The sequence below is a fragment of the Panthera leo genome, chromosome D4 (assembly GCF_018350215.1).
Source record: "Panthera leo isolate Ple1 chromosome D4, P.leo_Ple1_pat1.1, whole genome shotgun sequence".
Lineage (NCBI taxonomy): Eukaryota > Metazoa > Chordata > Mammalia > Carnivora > Felidae > Panthera > Panthera leo.
Window position 1 is genome coordinate 91,441,491 of NC_056691.1, and position 19,669 is coordinate 91,461,159.

The 19,669-nt window shown below is 63.6% G+C and overlaps 1 protein-coding gene across 5 annotated transcripts in view; it reads left to right on the forward strand.

Moving 5' to 3' along the window:
• The window catches only part of VAV2 (vav guanine nucleotide exchange factor 2), a 166,067-nt gene that overhangs the window by 16,636 nt on the left and 129,762 nt on the right, over positions 1–19,669 (forward strand). For all 5 annotated transcript variants that reach the window (XR_006195681.1, XM_042911968.1, XM_042911967.1 and 2 more), the window contains exon 2: positions 16,040–16,156. Coding sequence is in view for 4 of the 5 variants with exons in the window: in XM_042911968.1 (XP_042767902.1) it covers positions 16,040–16,156 (117 nt within the window). In the remaining variant the exon portion in view is untranslated. The remainder of the gene's footprint in view (positions 1–16,039; positions 16,157–19,669) is intronic.

The window sequence follows — 19,669 nt, forward strand, 5'->3', positions numbered from 1 at the left end:
GGAAGGAAGGAGCTGGGCGCCGGGCCACACGTGTCCTCGGTGCCTCCTATCCCAGATCTCCTGAGGTCCAGCCAGAGCGGAGAGGGGGTTCCAGACCCTTGGGGTGGGGTCCGCAGCCCCAGACAGCCGCGTTCGGCCACTCTGCTTGTCTTCAGGGGAGCGGTGCTCTCCATTAGAGCACCCCGTTTCCTTCCTCTCTGCTGCCCTTGGCTTTTCGGCCACAGACTGACCCCCGGGCATCGGTGGAGGCTTCCAGATGTGGTCCTGGGCCCGGCCTGCCGGAAAAGCCGTCCCGAGAAGGACAGGGAGGGGCACCCGGTGTGGCTGCTCGGTGTGGGTCGGTGGCTGATGGATCGGGACCTTCTGCTTACCTGCCCTCCCTGCGCCGGCATCTGCAGCCCTGGATCCGCCCTGGGGTATCCAGCCTCGTGACGGTGACCGCTCCTCCCCTCTGAGCACCTGCCTCCTGCTCCCCCTTCCTTGGGCTCAGGCAACCCCTCCCCCTTCCGTGACCTCCCCTGCCTGGTGTTCCCACAGCTCTGCTCCTACTCAGCCAGCATTGGCCCTGGGGGCTTTCCCTGCCCTGCCCTGCCCTGGCATGGGGGCAGGGGGCAGCCCGTGAACAGCCCTCTCCCATCTCCCTGGAGTTGGACCCCGTCTCTCTGAATCCGAGGCGCCTTCTTCCTGGGTGCCAGACTCTGCGACAGAGGGTGTCGCAGAGTCAGGTTGACAAAGTGCCCCAGGCCTGGGCCGGCAGAGCATCCCGCGTCGTCAACCGTCTGGAGGGAGGAAAGAGCCTCGCCCTGACTGAGGGGCGCCTCCCTGCGCTGCGGCTGCTGGTGTTAGCAGGCTCCCGGCCGAGAGGAAACAGAAAGCACTCTGCTTCCACTTTCTTCTTAGGCTGGTGCTTGGTTTCCCGGCTTGAGGAAGTTGTTGGCCGTGATGCTTCGGGGTTTGGGGCGAAGCTTCCGGAGGGATCCTCCCGGTGGGACGTCCCTTTGGGCCCGAGCTCAGGGCGAGGCTCCCTGCTGGGCGGCTGTACGCCCCGGACCCCTGGGCCACCTTGGCCTTTGCTCAGCGGTTGGAGGCCTCTCCAGGGACCCGGGGAGGCGGGGAAGGGAGCCTCAGTGTCGTGGTTAGTGTTTTAGCTGCGAGTTGATGAAATTCCCCACGGACCAGAACTTTCTCAGCCCGGCTTGGGCCTGGGAGGGGCAGCTCTGACTTCCCCCGTGCACCAGCGGCAGGCCGTGTCTGTCTGTGGTGGGGTTGGCATCACGAAGCTGGTTTTGTGTCTGTCTGACTCTTCCTGGAGACAGAGGAGCGGTGGGTCTCCCGGCGACCGGGGCCCCAGGGCTTGCCAGCTCTTCCCGGCACGTGTGCCCTGGGGCAGCCCCTCAGCCTGGAGGCCTTACAAGGACAGAAATCTCTCCTGTCATCTGGTAGAGGCCCCAAGGTGTCGTCGAAGGCCCCAGGGCACGGTCCCTCCCGGCCATCCAGGGGACGCCTCTCTCAACGCATCATCCAATCTCTGCCTCTGTCTTGCCTTCTCCACCCTGTGTGTCCCCACCAGGCTTCCGACCTGTGGGGCCTGCCTTTCTGTCCCCGTGCTCTGGCCCGCCCCCGGACGCCCCTGTGGTCTGCAGCTGGTGGGCCCCAAGATTCCCCCCCACCCGGCGCCGCTCCACTGCTCTCTCACTTCCCTCGGCCGCCCCCTCCCCGCCCCCTTCTCCCGAAAATAACCCCGGGGTGGGCGGGCACCTTGCAGGCCCAGCCTAGGAGCCTCGGTTTAACCGTCTCTTCCCGTGGGGGGTGGGCAGAGGCTCGCACTTTCCTACTCGGTGCCCTCGTGCCTGGCACCGTGCAGGGCCGGGCAGCCGTTTGAGTGATGCAGGGGTGAATCATGAATGAACGAAGCAGGGAGGGCGGGTGGCCTGCCCGGGGCTTCCCGAGGCCCTCGTCCGCGGAGCCTGCCCGTGCCTGTCTGTGCCCAAGGCCGTTGGGCTGTGACCGTCGTCCCCTGCGGCGGCCCTGCCTCCACGGGCCCCGTAGCGGACAGGGGCTCAGTTGTGGGAATGGCCCGGGAGGACAGAGCCAGTTACTGTCACGTAAATGTGATCTCGAAACCCTGGAAACACCCGGAATGCCCGACGGGAGGCATCGCTGGAGTGTGTGGCCCGCGTCCGGGGAGATTCCCAAACACCAGTGCCACGTGTCACACTGCCAGGGAGGAAATGCCAGGGCCCAGAGCTGTGTGCTGTTCCCAGCAGTGAATTTTGTAACAGCAAACGATGCAGAGTCAAGAGGCTGGACGACAAAAAGCCCTCGCGTGGCCGGTGGTGCTTCGGGGCCGGAGCTCACGTGGGGTTTCGTTTTATTCCAGACTTCCGCCTCACGGAGGAGAGGCTGTTCCTATCTGGGGAGAAAAGACCAGCACCCTGAGCAGGTGGGGCCGGGCCCCGGGCTGGAGCTCGGCTGCCTACAGCTGCGATGCCAGCTTCCCTCTGCTGGGACAGCTGGGGGCGTGCCCGCCCCTCCCACCCCCTGCCCTGCTGGCCTCTGCCCCCAGGCCCCTGCGGCCTCCCTCCCCCGCCCCCGCCCGGCTCCCACCCCACCGGCTGGGGGGAGGGCGGAGGGTGGAGGGCGAGTCCACAGCTGCGAACATTCCTGACCCCGGTTCAGGGGAGAGATCCGGGCCCAGCTGCTCCTGGCAGACAATGGAGCTCCTTCCCCCCCCCCACCCTCGTGCCCCCTCCCTGTGCCCCCTCGGCGCTCTGCCCTGGGGCTGGCGCTGGTGCGGCTGGAATTTCCAGTGTGGAGAAGGTCAGGCGGCTGTAGGGTTCACAAGAAAGCACTTCTCCCAAAGCCAGCCCAGAGTGCAGGGTCTTTTTAAGAAATCCTAAAAGTAATGCGCAGTCATGGGAAACGTGACAGGAGGCCACTCAGGAAAGTTCCCCGGACTCCCGCCCCGGGCAGGCCCGTGTCACTGACTTCGAGGCCCCCAGACCCACAGTGGCCATCAGAGGCTGTTTTTGTGGCTCCTGAGAGAGCCAGAGACCCTCCCGCAGCGGTGGCGGCTTTGGGGGGACCGGGAGGGTGGGGGGGGGCGGCGCCCAGATGCATCCACGCAGGGGTCCCATGCTAGGGGGACCGGGTGAGCCATCCAGTTCCCGAGGTCTCCCAACCGGTTTCTTTTTTGTAGTGAAATAAGCAGGAAGTCCGCTGTCTCAGGCGCTTTTTGGGGCACAGTCCAGTGACAGGCCGTCGCCTCCATCCGACTCCAGAATCGTTTTCACCTTGTAAAACCGAGGCCACCCAACACACAAGCCTGCACTCCCCGCTTCCTGTGGCCCTGACCCCACCGCTCTTTCTAATTTGTTTTTTTTTTTTAATTTGTTTTTAAAATTTTTTTAATGTTTTATTTATTTTTGACATAGAAAGAGACAGAGCATGAGCAGGGGAGGGGCAGAGAGAGAGGGAGACACGGAATCCGAATCAGGCTCCAGGCTCTGAGCGGTCAGCACAGAGCCCGATGCGGGGCTCGAACTCCTGGAACCGTGAGATCATGACCTGAGCCGAAGTCGGCCACCTGACCGCCTGGGCCCCCCTGGCAGGTGCCCCTCCACCGTTCTGCCTTCTGTTTCTATGAATGCGGCTTTTCTGGGGCCTCACGGGAGCAGACCCTGTATCCTTGTCCTTTTACATCTGGCCGTTTCCGTTGCGTCCTCCAGGCCAGCCTGTGTCAGGATCTCCTTCCTTTTTATTTTTATTTCTATTTCTTGTTTGAGAGAGAGAGAAAGAGAGGGAGAGAGGGAGAGGGAGAGAGAGTCGCAAGCAGGCTCTACGCTCAGCGCGGAGCCCGATGCGGGGCTCGATCCCATGACCCTGCGATCACGACCTGAGCCGAGATCACGAGTCGGCCGCTCAACCGACTGAGCCGCCCGGGCGCCCCGGGATCTCCTTCGTTTTTAAGGCCGGGTGCTGTTCCGTGGTGCGGCTGGCCCCCGTTTTGCTGGTCCGTCGCCCGTCGGTACGCGGATGGCTTCCGCCTTCTGGCCACCGCGAACACAGCCGTGCGCGTCCTTCGGGCCTCTGCGCTCAGTTCTTCGGAGAACGACCAGAGGTGGGATCACGGGGTCATGTGGCAATTCTGTTTTTAACGTGTTTTGGAGCTGCCGAACTGCTTTCCAGAACAGTTCTTGCCTATGCTTGTGACTTTCCGTTTTGTAGCGTCCACCTAGTGGGTGTGAGCTGGGGTCTGGTCCCCTCCCCTGTCAAAGCTGCAGACCCCCCACCCGCCCCCCGCCGGCTCTGCCTCCCCGAGCCCCAGGGGCTGCGGTCAGGCTCACTGGGTGGGGAAACCGAGGCTTTGAGCGGGGCAGAGACCTGTCCGCCGTCCCCGGCAAGCTGTGCGCCAAGAGTCCGTGCGCCTCCAGTGACCTGCCCGCCCTGGCTGACGGGGCGGCCGCGACGGGTCCGGGGAGACGAGGCCCTGCCCCCGTGTGCCCTCTCCCCAGTGGCTGCAGCTCCTCTCGGAGGTCAACGGCTGGTCTCTGTGAGCCCGTGAATGGGCAGCGGTCACGTGGGAAGAGAAATTTCTTCCGCACGTGAATGGGGGGGAGAAGTGACTTGGGAAGCCGCCTCTGAGATTTTGTGTGTAAAGAAAGGGCGTCCCTTGTGTGAGGGAGGCTGGGGGGTGGAGAGGAGGTGGGGGCGCCTGGTGTCAGCCTCAGGAGTTGGACCCTCTCCCCGGCTTCTTCATGGAGGGGTGGCTCCCTGCGGGGCCCCTAATCTGGGCCATCAAGGCCACGGGAACACGCGGGGCGTGGGTGGGTGTTTGATCGAGGGAAGGATTGTGTCCCTGAGGGACCAGGGCTCCCGACGGGTGGAGACCCCACTGACGGGTATTCAGAGGAGGGGCCCTCAGCGCCGCCCCCGTGGGGACGCCCCCGGCCCCCCACCCCGGGCCTGGCGGAGCCTCCTGCTTCCGGGGCAGGCGTCTGTTGGGGCAGCAGGACGAGGTGGCCCCCCCCCCCGCCCCGCCCCAGGCCGAGCTTGCGTGTCTGGTGCCGACGGCGGTCGGGTGGAAATGAAGCGCGTCTCGAAACAGAAAAAACCGTGTTGACGTCGGAGCCTCCACCTGCTTGGACTTCAGAAACGTTTCCCCGAGTCCTCGTCCACCTGCAGACGTATCTGTGCCTGGTTTTGTTGGTCGCGACACAGACGCACCCACACCTGCACACGCCCCCCGGTGCGCCCCGCCTGGCTGCACGTCCCACACAGGGGGGCTGTGGGGTCAGTGGCAGTGACGGGGGCACAGTGAGCTGTCAGCGGCCACTACTGCCTGACCTTCTGTTCCCAGACGAGGGCTGAGCCCCTCCCCCCCGGAGCCTTCGGGGCCACTCTAAGCACCTGCTATGGGCCGCTGGGCACTTGGGGTCCTTTCTGGCTTCTGGGGAGAGGCGGGTCTTTAAAAATTTTGGTTTAGCGTTCACTTATTTTTGAGACGGAGAGACAGGGCCCGAGTGGGGGAGGGGCAGAGAGAGGGAGACCCAGGATCTGAGGCGGGCTCCGGGCTCCGAGCTGTCAGCACAGAGCCGGACGCGGGGCTCAAAGCTGTGAACCACGAGATCGTGAGCTGAGCCAGGCGCCCTGGGGAGAGATGGCTCTTGAAAGGGCCTGTGGCACTTGCAGAGCGGGAGGCAGCCCAGAGAGGCCTGTCCCCAGTTTGGGCTCCTTGTAGACACCCACGGTGTCCCCCCCACGGTGACAGAGCTGACTCAGCAGCTTTGACTCTGGGTGTGGGGATGGGTGGACGGACGGGCTGTGTGTGTGTGTCTCTGGGGGAAAGTGGCAGTCCCTGGGGCTCCCCTCTCGTCTCTGACCTCCCCCCCCCCCCGGGAGCTGTGGGGTCATAAGCGGACAGGACACTTTGCCCTTCTCGAGATGACGTGTGCCCACTGGAGGAGGGATTCTCCACGAGCAACCGCGTGCTGTGTTGAGGGGCGCTTCCTGCAGCACGGCTGGCACGGTCGAGGAGGACGTTTTGTGTCCCTCTGTGCTCGTGGCGGCCGGACCTCAAAGGTGCTTCCTGTAATGCACTGGGTTGCCGTGGGTGGGAGGTCACGTGCATGACCGGGCTGTAGTGGGCAAGCGTGAGGGGCTCTTAGCTGCCCCCAGGTGGGCTGCGGCCCCTGGGTGAGAGGGTGGCTTTCACAGCGGGGGGACATCAAGGGGTGAGTTTTGGGGTACTCGAGCTGGGCGCCCTCCCATAGCAAGATGGAGGCAACCACTGGATGGGGGGTCTGGGGCCCCCGAGAAGTGCACTCAGCCTGGAGCTAGGGTCCTGGGGACGGGAGGTCCCCGGGAGGGTGCGGCAGCAGGAAGGCTCCGATTTGAACCCACATCTGTCTGCCTGAGAGCTGGCTGGGTCTGCCTGGGCCCCACGCCTCGATTCAGCGGTGTCCGGGGCTGGACCAGGCACCGCGATGTTCAGAGGGAGGTGGCAGGGAGGAGGGTCTGCGGCCCACCTGGCTGAGAGCCTTTTTTGGGGCCCTTGTCCCCAAAGAGCCCTGAGTCACAGCCGGAGGATGCGTCAGTGTGCCAGCCAAGCGGGGCCATGGGGGGCCCCGCGGGCAGCGTGAGCGGCGGAGGGCCGGGCGACAGCTAGAAGAAATGGGGATTCTTCCCTTAGGTTTTCCTCCGAGCCCACTTCATCCACCCGTCCACGCCTCCCTCCACCCCACAGCCCTTCGCCAAGGACACGAGGGCTCTGGCATCTCTGGTTGTGCTGAGGTCACATAGCAGGTGGTCCAGGGCATGGGGGCGGCCTCTGCCCGGCGGGCGGCCCGGGGCTGCCGTGAAAAATGAGTACACGCTGGGGGTTTACAGCCACAGAAACTCCCACTCTGCCAGCTCCAGAGCCCGGGACTCCGAGATCGGGTCTGGGCCGTGCTCCCTCCGTCCTTCCCGCCTCTCCTGGTGCCCCAGATAGGTGCCCCTTGGCTCGGGTCAGTGTCCCTCCTGTCTCTGCCCTGTCCTCACACGGCATCTCCTCTTCTTCCTGTGACTCTGCTGTGTCTCTTATAAAGGACACTTGCCGTTGGATTTAGCGCCTCCCCGACCCAGGAGCATCTCACCTCGAGATCCTTAATTACACCTGCCTGGACGCTTTGGCCGAATAACATCATATTCACTGATTCTAGAGGTCAGGACACAGGCATGTGTCTTTGGGGGTCGCCGTGCAACCCCCTACACTTGGTAAATAATGTTCTCAAGCCTCAGTCTCCTCATCTGTAAATTGGGGATCACGTCCGTGCTTCACGGCTCACGTTAACATCAGCAGAGCTGATTGGCCTAATGGCCCGAGCGGGCTCCCTGGTGTGGGGAACGCGGCTCGCCCCCGGTGGCGGCTGCTGTGGGTATCACCCTCTTTGACAGGGAAGGAAGCCGAGGCTCGGAGAGGTGAAGTGACAGGCCCCGTGTCCAGGCTGGGCTCCTGGCCGTGGGCCTCATGGAGCTCGCCGACTGCCCGGGGAAGGAGGTGAGGCTGCCTGATTGGGTCTGGACCCTGCCCCGTGGGTGACTGCTGCCCCCCATGGTTGGGGCTTTGTGCGCACCCCCAGAGCGGGGAGGGGCTCTCCAGGGGGCGCATCGGCAGGCCCCATCGGGGGCCCTACCTGGGGACATGGTGGGAGGGGTCTGTTTCAAAGGAAGGAGTCCTCAGAGCCCCCTCCCCCTGCACTCTGACTTTCCCCAAGTGCCCACTCTTGTCTCCCACCCCCACCACCCCCCAGAGAAGGGTTGACCATCGGGCAGCCGTCCGGGCAGGGTTTTGACACTTGGTGGCACACGTGGCTGGTGAGGGGCCTCGTCCTCGGCCCGTCCCCACCATGCCATCCTCCCAGGGAAGGGCGGCGTCTGCCTTGGTTCAGGGCGTGGAGAAGCTTCTTGCCGCCCTCTTGTCTCGCCCTCTTGTCTCGGAAGCTGTTTCCCCTCAATGTTTTCAGCACAGCAGGAAGGGATAATGAGATTCGCTTGTTCAGCCGGGGGTGCGATAATCTGGTGCGTGCTGGCCATTAAGGGAGGCGTTTGGCTCTAATTTCCGCGGGCAACAGGAAAACAAAAATAGCGGAGGCCGCTTTTCTAGAAGGAAGAAGACGGGGAAAGGGAGGTGGCAGGGGGACAGGCGCCATGTCGCAGAAGGCTTGCCAGCCGGTGGTGGTGGTCTGGGCCAGGCTGCAGGAGAGAGACGGGGGGCCGTGGATTCGGGGTGGGGGGCGGGGGAGGGGGCACCGCTCCAGGCAGCGGCTGAGCTAATCTCTCTGAGCCGGGCCTGCCTGGACCGGCCAGGCAGCGGGAGGGCAGGATTGGAACCCTCCGGCCTTCAGAAGCCGGCTCAGGGAAGACGGTCGGCTGCACAGGGAAATCCTAGAAAAGCAATTTCCTGCTGGCTTTGTAGAAAACCTTTGGTTCGACCCTGACCTTGAAGTCTCCATAACACCGGCCACTCTTTATCCCTCTGGCTCACACAGGCCATTAGCCGGAGCGGCGGGTCTTTTGAGGACTGCTGGGAACAATTTCCATCCAGGTATCGGACGGAAATCACAGATTCTTTTCTCAGACAGCTGTGGGCCCACAGGCGTGTCCTCTGGGCCTTGGGACCCCGGGGCAGGGCCTGCCATACAGAAGGCGCCTATTAAGTGTCTGCTCACTAGGTCTGAATGGGCGTCAGCTGCTTACCCGCTCTGCTGAGGCCTCCGAAGTGGTACTCGTCCAGGATTGTTTTCCGCGGGGAGTTTACTCCCGAGCATTGACGAGCAGGTGCGTGAAGATCGGGACAGAGAGGTAGCACCTGGCAGCTGACGCTGGCCCCACGCAGCCCGGCTCTGCCTGCCACCAGCACACCCCTTGTACTTCCTAACCTTTCAGAACCTGCTTCCCACAGCTCGGGGGCTGCAGACAGACTGGCGTGGCAGTTGGTGGGGAGCCGGTGCATTGGGTTTCGGGGGCTTAGTCTGTACGGGGGCCTGTTGACTTGCTAGGAGCCGGAGGTCCCCGGGACCAGGCCCGTGCGGGAATCAGCCCGAGAAAAGCCCGAGTTGAGCCCCCCACACGGCAGCCGACCCTCCCTGGTCAGACCTGGGCCCTCTCCCGGCTGCCTGTTGGAGAAGGCGGTCCTCACGCCGTGTTTCCACCTCGGAACGGCGTGTGGCCCGTGTTGAGAAGGGAGGCAGACAGGACCCATGCCGGGCTCCGCGCAGTGCCTGGCGGCTGTTTGTTGCTGGAGAAAGCGGAAACGCCACCTGGCGATGTTGCGGCCCATCTGTGTGTGACATACTTAGGAGGCTTGCCACACGGTGAATTGAGACGCTGCTGCCTTGTGTCCTTTCTGTCCCTCTGGTTGGTGACAGGCTAGCGGCCGTGGGTCAGGCCGCCTGCCCGCGGGCTGAGGTGGGGTGAGGCCCGGGCCTCGGCCCACCGCCGCTGCACAACGGGGATGCCGCCCCCACTCCCGGCGGGGAGCCCGGCCTGGCCCCAGTGCCTCCAGCAGCCCGGTGCGTGCGCAGCCCGGGAGGTGCCCTGAGCGGAGGCAGAGCTCCTGTTAAACCGAGCAGACGTAACCGAGCCCCAGATGCCGCACAGATAAGTCCCCGCTGGGCCTGCACTTTCCCTGCGTGGAGCCGGGACAGTCACCGCGGCTTCGGCCCGGGCCGGCGAGGGAAGCCTCTCGGGGTTAATGCTAACTAGCCGCACGGGCTGCGCCCCCCATCTGACGTCCCGGGCCTCAGCGTCCCCATCTGAAATGGATGATAAATGATCTCCGTCCCCAGAGTTGTTGGCACAGCGGACCCACACCGGCTGGCGCGGGGAGGCCCGCGGGCGGTACGGACGTGTGCAGGAGCAGGTGGTCAGGCCAGCCCCAAATTCCACCTGCCTGCTTGTTTTTGGAAGAGACGCTTCGGGAAGTGAGGGCTTCCCCCACGCAGTGGCACCTGCCCAGGGGGCCCCAGATGCCGCTGAAGCCTTCACGGGTCATGGCTGCTGGGGGGAAGCAGGGCCACTTTGGAATGCCAGCCCTCGGGACACCCAAGCATGCTTCATAGTCCCGTCTTCTTTCCTTCTTTCACTAGATAGTGAGCCCCGCGTGGGTCATTGACCCAGGTGTTTGGGACCCGCGGGGACACTTGGCCTCCGTTTCTATCCCCACGCGAAGGTCTGACTAGCCTGTCACCTCAAGGCCACCTGTTCATGTACCCCAAGGGCCCCGAATTCGAAAGATCCATTCCAGCGAACTGCACCGATTAAATAGTAATGAAGCCATTTTAAAAGGTTTTTGGAATGAGCGTGGCATAAATAAAACAGGAAATTAATTCATTTTCCCATTTTTTATTGATCAAAGACGCGTCAGCTGCCAGTCAGGGCGTCTGATCCGCAGGCCTCAGCAGCGTGGCCCCGGGCGGTCGGTGTCACTCCAGAGGGACGGCATGTGATTTGTCATCGTGAGGTGTAGCTTTAGTGTCCCGTGTTGGGACGTTTCAGGAACACTCCGCGATACCCGTGGAAAGTCGAATACGGAGCCCCGCCCCCGCCCCCGCCTCCGCCTGCCTCAGAAAGATGCAGGGATTTTGAAAGGAAATCTGTTGTGTTGATGAGGTCGACACACCCCATCTCCCTCGGGGGCTGTGCTGTCCCGGCCGTGGGGGGCGTGGGAGACAGTGCCGTGTATCTCCTCGTGGTCCCTCCGTCTTGACTGTGAGCCCAGAGCCTCAGACACACCACCCCCTGGAGGCCTTTGGCCCCCTCCCTCCCTCTCCCCCAGCCTCTGGGCCGCAGCTTTGAGCAGTGAGAGGCCAGCAGAGGTGTGGACCAAGGGCCCGGGTCCGTCTGGGGTGTGGGTGCTCCCCAGCTCCAGGAGGGAGGTTGGCCCTGAGTGCAGATCACAGGGCCCTGGGTCGTGGGGGCCAGTCGTCTGCCTCCACTCTCCCCGGGCGCGGCGTCACAGGGGCTCTGGGAGCAGGGACTTCAGGATGTCCCGAGGGAGGAGGCCCCAGTGTCCGCTGGTCCCAGAAGTCAGAGGGCAGGATTTTCTCTCCCTGTTTTACAGATGGAGGAACAGGCACGGAGAGGACAGGTTGAGCTGGAACGGCCTGGCCGGGGCTGTCCCCACCAGAAGTGCCAGCTGCGGGTCAGGAGCTGGGCCGCCGTGTCCTGCCCCTGGTGGAGGGCTGGAACATGGGGAGCAGCCTCTCCGGTCAGGGACAACTTACAGGGGCCAAGGGAAGGTCAGGGGTCTCTGCGGAGCCCAACCTGGGGCTTTCCCGGTGGAGCCCCACGTCGGCTGAGCATCACCGTGGGGGGCAGCAGGGCCCCTGGCCTCCTGACGCAGCGGGCGAGGCGGTCTTGGGGCTTCCCCTGACACAGGCCCTGCAGGAGGAGGTCAGGGGGCACCCGGAGGGGTGTTCTGCGAGCCTCACTTTGTCTGTCTGTGGAATGGGGTAATCACATCCCACGCCTTCCAGGGCCCCTGCAGGCGTCCAGTGGGTTTGTGCGGGGGGGCACGTCCGGTGCCCGGGTGCCGTGAGCTCCCTCCACGGAAACCCCGCTCAGACCGACCGCACATCCCCGGCCGCAGCCTGCTGAGCAAGAAGCTTTGCCTCTCTGGGTCTCAGTTTCCCCCCGTGCACCTGCTGAAGTACACAGGCAGCCCCTGAGGGACGTGGGGACGACACAGAGTCCCCGGCACTGGGCGTGCGTGGTGGACCTTGGGTGGGTGTGAGTTCTGGGGGCAGGGTGTCCGATTTGCGATTCCAGCTCGCCTTCGAGGGGTCACAGGAGAGGCCACGGAGGTGTGAAGGCAGCCCCGCCCGGTGTCTCCTCCGTGTGTGGCAGGCGGCGGCTCCCCAATCAGCAGGTTGGTGTCAAAGCCACCAAAGAGAAGTGGCCACCGTGGGTCACACCGGGGGGCGCGCGGAGGCCTCGAGGCTCAGATGCGGGGTCTTGGCTCTCGGGGTCGACTCTGCCTCTCGTGCCCGGGATCCCCTCGCTGGGGCAGGCCTTCCGGGGGCTGAATGACGGCTGACAGTGGGCAGCAGGCCCTGCGAGGCTGGCGGAGGGCGGCTGGGCACGGAGCCTGGGCGTTCCGGCTAATCTGATCTCAGCCTGACGAGTAGGCGGGACGGAGGGGTCGGGAGTCCGCTGCGCAGGCGGCCCGCCTCTTGGCACGGTGGCCAGGGCCCTCCCCGTGGGCCGGGGTTGGGGAGCAGCGGGCAGGGCAGTGCCCTAAGCAAACACAGCGGGGGCCTACTCGGCTCTGGGCCGCCTGTCACTTGTCACAGGGCCAGTTGTCCCGGGACAGACCCTTATTGTGGCCGCTAAGCAGGACTTCTGGGGCCGTGCGCTCGCCTCCAGATGCCAGGGAAGCTGTGTCTGGCCGTCCTTCGTCCAGGGCCTGGAGGACCAGGCAAAGAGAAGAAGGCCACTCGCCCCTGAGGCCACAGGGACACGGCCAGCAGCCGGCCCTTCTCGGGCCTCAGGACAAGGATGGGCAGCTTCCGGCCTGGCACTGGCCGCTGTCCGGGCCCTCCCTCACCTGCCGTCGCTCAGCCTGTGGCTGGGATGTGCCGAGACGTTCTCTCCCCGTCTCGCCCTCGGGAGCCTCTTTCCCAGAGTCTGAAGCTGTCTGAGCGAGGGACCGTGAGCTTCTGGCTGTCCAGGCCTCGGCCGCCGCCCCTCCTGGGCCCAGGGCGGTGGGGAAGGAGGGGCCGGCCATCGGGCGATTGGACTGGGGCTGCAGAAACAGCAGCTGCCCCCGCTTGGTGGAAAGAGGGAGGAGCCACGAGTCCGGGCACGGGGCCGGCCCGCCCTTGCCGCCCCTGTCCGTGGCCGATGAGGGGGGTGGAGGGACCGTGCGCCACTTGCCAAGCACATTGGCCAAGAGGAAGCACCGGGACTCTCGGACACCCGTCCTCTCGAAGGACGTCCCTATCCCAGAGCAGATGTGGGTTCCGGTCCTGGCTCGGGAGCCTCGGTTTCCTCTCCTGAGAAATGGGTGACTGATTGGAGGGTGGGGAGTGAGGGCATCGTGGCAGAGCCGCAGAGGCGGGCGGACATAAGGGGAGGTCTCCGTGAAGGAGGCCCCCTCCTCCCGGTTCTGCCGTGTCCGTCTCTCTGGGGTCAGAACCTGTCTGTGTGCCTCCGTTTCCCCAGGGCCGGCCTTTCGTGGGCCCTGAGCGGCACCGGGCTCGCCGTGGAAGGCTGGGGCCCACGCGGCTGCCGTTGGGGAGGGGCCAGGCGGGCAGACGCTGTGCCCACAGGGCAAAGGGCGCCCGCCCGTCCTGAGCCCCGAAAGGAAGCCTGGCCTCGCCGGCTGCGATTATGGCGAGGAGCTGTGTAATTAACTCTAAAAATGGGAGGCTGAGGAAATAAAGTGGACGCTTCGGGGAGATTGGAGTCAGGCGATGCTCAGACAGCAACGGAGCCGGCCGAGGCCGCAGGGTGGGCGGGAGGGTCTGAGACCAGCGGGGACGAGCGGGTGCCAGCTGGGGCGGCGTGTTGGCGGCCACAAACCGGGGGGCTTAGGGCAGTGAAAGTGTATTTTCCCGGCCAAGCCGTGGGCCTGGCTCTCTCTCGGGGCCCCTCCCAGCTTCCGCGGTTTTGCTGGCCGTCGCGGTAAAATACAGGATGTACAAGATTTACCATTTTAACCATTGATATTTTATTTATTCATTTATTTGTTACTATTTTTTTTTTAAGGGAGAGAGCATGCAAGTGGGGGAGGGGCAGAGAGAGAGAGAGAGAGAGAGAGCGCGCGCGCGAGGGAGGGAGGCTCCCAAGCAGGCTCCGTGCTGACGTGGGGCTTGATCCCACAACCCTGGGATCATGACCTGAGCTGAAATCAAGAGTAGGACACTCAACCGACTGAGTCCCCCAGGTGTCCCCATTTTAACCATTGTTTTAAATGTTTATTTTTGAGAGAGAGAGAGAGAGAGAGAGAGAGCAGGGGAGGGGCGGAGAGAGAGGGAGACACAGAACCCGAAACAGGCTCCAGGCTCCAAGCTGTCAGCACAGAGCCCGACGCGGGGCTCGAACTCACGAACCGCGAGATCGTGACCTGAGCCCCCCCAGGCGCCCCCATCTTAACCATCACGGTGTCACGGTGTCACCTGACAAGACCTCTGTCATTTCCAGAACTCGTTCATCACCCCAGGCTACATCCGTCCCCGTGAGACACTGACTCCCTGTCCGCCCTGGCCGGCTCCACTGTTCTTTCTGTGACTCCCTGTTCTGGGTGCCTCGTGTAAGTGGACTCCTAGCGTCCCTCCGTCCGAGTCTCGATGCTTCAGGAATGGCAGACAAGGCTGTCCACCCCAACAGCTATGGCTGTGCAACTTAGATTGATTAGAAAAAAATTAAAAATGTAGTCTCTCGGTCAGATTAACCTCATTTCAAGTGCTCAGGGGGCACATGTGTCTGGTGGCTGCCCTGCTGGACAACACATACCTCGAACTTATCCATCCTTCCAGAAGGTTCTGTGGGGGCGTACTCTTGTAGGCTCATGGGGATGAAAGAGACGTGAGCAGTAGCATCAGGTCTGAGCCGGGATCGGGCCTCAAGCCAGAACGTGTTTTGCTGTTGGACGCATCTTGGTCGTCCTTTGTCTACTGAAGAAATGGGAGTCCGTGCCGTCTGCAGACCAGGGCGTGTGGGATCCACGATGGTTCACGGACACGGACGCTGGTGCTGAGCTCGGGGAAGGGGGCCTCCTTGTCCTTAGGGGCACTCACACGTTTGGGGGTACCGGGGTCATGTCTGCGGTTTGCTCTCGCACATTCAGAAAACCCCCACACAGCCGGTGCGTCAGCATCGGCCGTGACCGGTGACCCACCCTGGCCAGGACAGGAGGAGCGGCCCAGGGTGGAGGGCGTCTGGGGTGGGTGCTAGGCCGGGGCGCCGCGTGCCTCGAGGGCATTCTCTGAGCAGCTGGTTCCCCAGGTCGACCGTACCTTCTGATTCTGGCCTGTCCTTCCTTCCATCTGTCCCCGCGTCTGCGTTTCCGGGGGGCTGGCGCTGGCCCTGTGATTCTCTTGCCGTGGAGCCCCCCGGGCCCTTAGTGAATGGTTACTGGTGGGGACGACCGGTCTGAAGTTCCGGGCCCCTTCAGCCCACACGTTGCTGTCCTTGCCTCTGACGCGCCCTTGCTGACTGGACGGGTGGACCGACGGTCGTCGCACGGCATGGCTCTCTCTGTGCCATCACGGTGCACGGCCCAGCCAGGCACGTCCTGTTCGGAAACCGGGCCACAGGCGCCAAAGCCGCTGTCCCTGGTCCTGTAAGTTGGAATCAGTGGACAGGACTCGAACCTGGGGCCAGAACAACTCCGGATGGTGCTCTCCAGGAGGCCCGGCCCGCAGCCCCCGTGTGTCCTTCACCAGCAGCTTCTCCACAGGGACCGCAGCCGGCCATCCCGTTCACCCCCAGCCCCAAGCCTCCAGCCCCCGTCACTTTGCCAGGCCCAGTGTCGCCGGGTCACCGGGTGGAGGAGGTGCCCCAGTGCTGATCGGGAACCCTGGCCCTGTGCGCCCCCAGCCTCCCACCGCGGCTGGCGTGTCCACTCCCGGGGTCCGCCACGGACGGCTTCCACGGACCGCTCCCGGCCTTTGGTTTCATCACATCTACGATAATTGGGGCGGGCCTGCGCCAGGGAAGACCGGTGTGTGTGCGTGTGCATGTGCATGCACGCGTGTGTGTATGTGAGGGGCGCACGTGTGCAGGTGCCCGTGTGTTCACATGCTGGTGTTGCTGATTCGAGACTACATTTGCAGCCGCGATCGTCAGTGCTGGGTCCCCCTGGGCAGGGGGGGCGGGACAAAGGGTCAGGAGTGGCCGGGGTGAGCTGGGGGCGCCTGTGACCTCTGGCCCAGCGGGGCAGCGGTGGTGAGGCCCCCCCCAGGGCAGGAATGTGCGTCCGGGCACCCGCCGCTGCCTTGACGCTCTTCTCACAGACCCTGGGGGCTCAGTGCTCTTGTCTTCTCTCCTCTAGTTCCTGTGTTTAAAGAACATCCGCACCTTCTTGAAAGTCTGCCATGATAAATTCGGACTCCGGAACAGCGAGCTGTTTGACCCCTTCGACCTCTTCGATGTCCGAGACTTTGGGAAGGTGAGTGTCCGGGCACGGTGGCCGAGCGCCGGCTCTGTGCGGGGGGGCCCCGACGGGACAGGCCTGCCTCCTCCGGGTCTTGCCACACCCAGGGTGAGGTCAGGTGTCCAGAATCCGGGAGGGCAGAGGGAAGGCAGGGTGTGGACTAGAAAACAGCCGGGGACGGAGCCCTGGCCCTGCCTCCCTGGCCGGGGCACCTGACGTACACTTGCTCCCCCGAATCTCCACTCTTCACGGGAAGTCGGACAGGTGTCACCGCCAGCCCGCCCGGGGGTCGCCTGAGATGCTGCAGGGGCACGTTTACTCGTGGAAAGATCTGTGGCGGTTACGCTCAATGCCAGGAGAGCAGCCTGGCTCCCAGCATGTGTTGGGCGAGGAGGGGGTGATGACCCGAACCCCCAGGGTTCCTGGAGGTGATCCTCGAGGCCTGGGCCAAGCAGCTCAGAAGTCTCCCCGTGTTCTCGGAAGCGCCCTTTGTCAGCTGTCCCGCAGAAGCCCTGTGGGTGCGGGTGAGAAGGTACCTGGGGCTGGGCAGGTACGAAGGCCGGAGGCTGGCGGGGGGTTTCAGCTCGTTTGCGAGCTGGCTCCCTGGTGAGGCTGCCTTCATAGTGGCCAGAGACATCACCCGCCATCTGAAAGCACATCCTTTTAAATGGCTGGAGTCGGGACCATGATACCGTTTGCTGGATGGAGGCCGAGGGCTGGAGGGAAGGCCTTGTTCTGTGCTGCCTGGAGTTGGGTGGCGCCCCGGCCCCGTGGGCTCTCAGAGGACGGCACCGGGGAGCTCTGCCCTCGGCTGCGCTGGCACGGGCTCTGTGAGACAGTCGCTTCCCGGACTGCCCAGCGAGCCACTTTCCACCTGCTGATGGGAAGTATCGGGAGATGTTTATTGCTTAATCTATCCGAGGACCATTACCGGGGACTTGGTGTTTGAGGAAACGTTCTACGAATACGTGATTTACGAAACGCAGGGAGAATTTTGTATTTGCAGTAACAAGCGCTGAGAAGTCCGTTCGCAGAGGAACCTTCCTTGAGACGCGATGAAGTGTCAGATTACTGTCAGTAGCTAGGATTTTCCCATAAGCCACCTGGCCCGATGGTGTCCCCCCCCCCCCCTCCCCCCCTTCCCTGGTCCTGAAATCCTCTAAGAAAGAGATTCAGGGACCGGCTCAAGAACCCATGTCTGTGTGATCAGCACCTCATAGAGGTTTCCGTTTCCCCTTGAACAGCTCAGTCAGTTCCCTGTGCCCCGGGCCGCGTGTGTCCGAGCGGCAACCGAGGCTGGGGTGGGGCCAGGCAGGTTTCCTCTCCTAGAAGTGGGCTTCCCAGTCCGCGGGGCTGCTTTCCAGTGGATTGGATCTCCTCTCCCGTTCTCCTTTCTCCTTTCTCCTGGGGAGCGGCAGTGCCCTGGGCTCTGGAGAGGGGCCTCCCGGACATACACCCACGCTCTTCACCTGTGTGCACACTCACGCAGAGACACTGCTTTGCACTCACATGCTTTCATACGCACTCGTGCATACACACTCGGGATCACACACACACACACACACTCAAGCACACAACCGGTAGTTAAAATAACCATATGGAGAAAAAGACGGGATAAACCTCGGCCAAGTTCATTTCTTGGCGAATAGTTAAAATGCAAATGACCCAGGCTGCAATTCCCTTTTGCTTTTGATTTGCCACAGCCGAATACAGTGATGTCAGGCGCACGTAAATTCGGATCAAACTCTCATCCTGCGACTCGCCAGCCGTGTGGCCATGCGGTTTGCCAGGGGGCGCCCCTCGCGCTCATCGGCGGTTCCGGGGAGGCGGCTTGGGTCCAAGGTGGACGTGCCAGGTCCACCCAGAGGGGCCTCGAGGACGCCGCTTCCGAGCTGGCCTCCGGTCCGCCCACGTGCGCTGTGACGGTCACTGGCGATGCTTCGCCACACCGGGGCATCTGCTGTGGGGAGCCAGGCGTGGTGTGGAGGTGGTGTGATGGCCCAGACCCCGGCGCTGAGCTGTGTGCAGGGGGCGGGGGGGGGGGGGGGGGCCTCGGTTCATGCCCTGCGCCGACGACCCTTTGCTCCAGGAGGGGCAGGGCTCGGGCAGAGCTCCCCCATCCTGCCTCTGCTTTCTGTGTGTGACCCTCGAGTCAGACCGCTTGAAAATCTCACCCTGCTTACTGGCTCGACCACTGGGCCGGTGACACGGTGCCTCTGACCTCGGTTTGCCTGGCTATGCAGGCGGCGTGGCACCCAGCCGTCAGTAGCTGCTCCTGAAACGGCGGGCATGTGTCGCTGTCCAGCCCCCGCCCCCAGGTCTGGCCAGGACAGAACTAGAGCCTCACAGATCAGCGGCAGATCTCCTGCTTTTTCCCTTGTTATTTGACTCGTAAAGACGTAAGTGTGCATCTTTGGAAGACGGGGCCGGATGGCTAAGTGCACAGACTCTGCACCCTCGCGGGCTGTGTTTGAGTCCAGTGAGCGGCTGTGCCCGGGTCGCTCAGTTTCTCCATGCCCCCCCCTCCCCCCCCAGTAAGGTCTGTTGAGCAGAAAGTGCGATTGGGTTTGTGGAGTGCCGACACCTGGCACCCGTCCCGGGCAGCTCGCCCTTGTTTTCACCTCCCTTCCCCTCGTTCCTCTGGCCTCTTGTTGGCTGCGTGGGAGCGTGGGAGGCACGTGGGGCTCCGGGCAGAGCCTGGCCTGCCCCTTCTGCCCGCTATGCATCTGGCCAAGCGTCCTCCTTACGGGTCTCCTGCCCTGCACGTGATTCTCATCGAGGGAAACCTGTGAGTGGGTAGCAGCACTTCCAAGCTGGGGGCCAGTGGAGGCTTGGGCCTCTGGGTCGTGCTCTCCCCGTAGCGGCCCTGGCCTCTCCTGGTGTCCAGGGAGGGGGATACCCTGCGAGAATAAATCGCCAGCAAAGCCCCAGCGCCTGCGGCCTGCTTTGCTTGGTGCACGGACACACGGGGACTCTCCTGCCCCTGGACCGTGGCGCTGGGCAGGGCAGGGCAGGGCGCAGCCGCAGGCAGACTGGGCCTCCCGGGCTGGTGATGATACGGAGCTGGTCTGGTTTCTCATTCACTGTTTTCTGAGATGGGCCTGGGAAGGTTCTTGCACAGAGTCCCTCTGGGCACAGAGACACAGCCAAGTTTCTATGCGTCTCTTCAGGGACATCTACTGAGATTTCCCATGGGCCTGGATTCGCCTTTTGGCCTCCAGGAGCCCAGCCAGGACACCACGGCTCTTCCCGATGGGCCTGGCAGCCATCATTGACGTCAGACCGTGAAGATGTGACCGCATGCTCTGCCCTCCCTCTGGCCCCCCGCGGTTGGCCCTGGAGCGATGAGAGTCCCAGCCAGCAGGGAGGCAGCGTCTGTCCCGCTACTGAACACCGAGCTCTGTAGGATCAGAACCGACTCGTCGTCTCCTGGGCGGGTGAGGCCAGTGGGGCAAAAGGACTGATCTCCGTAGCCGGGCGATTGCTGCCGACCAGAACCTTCTGGGAGCCTGGGTTCAGGGGGATGCT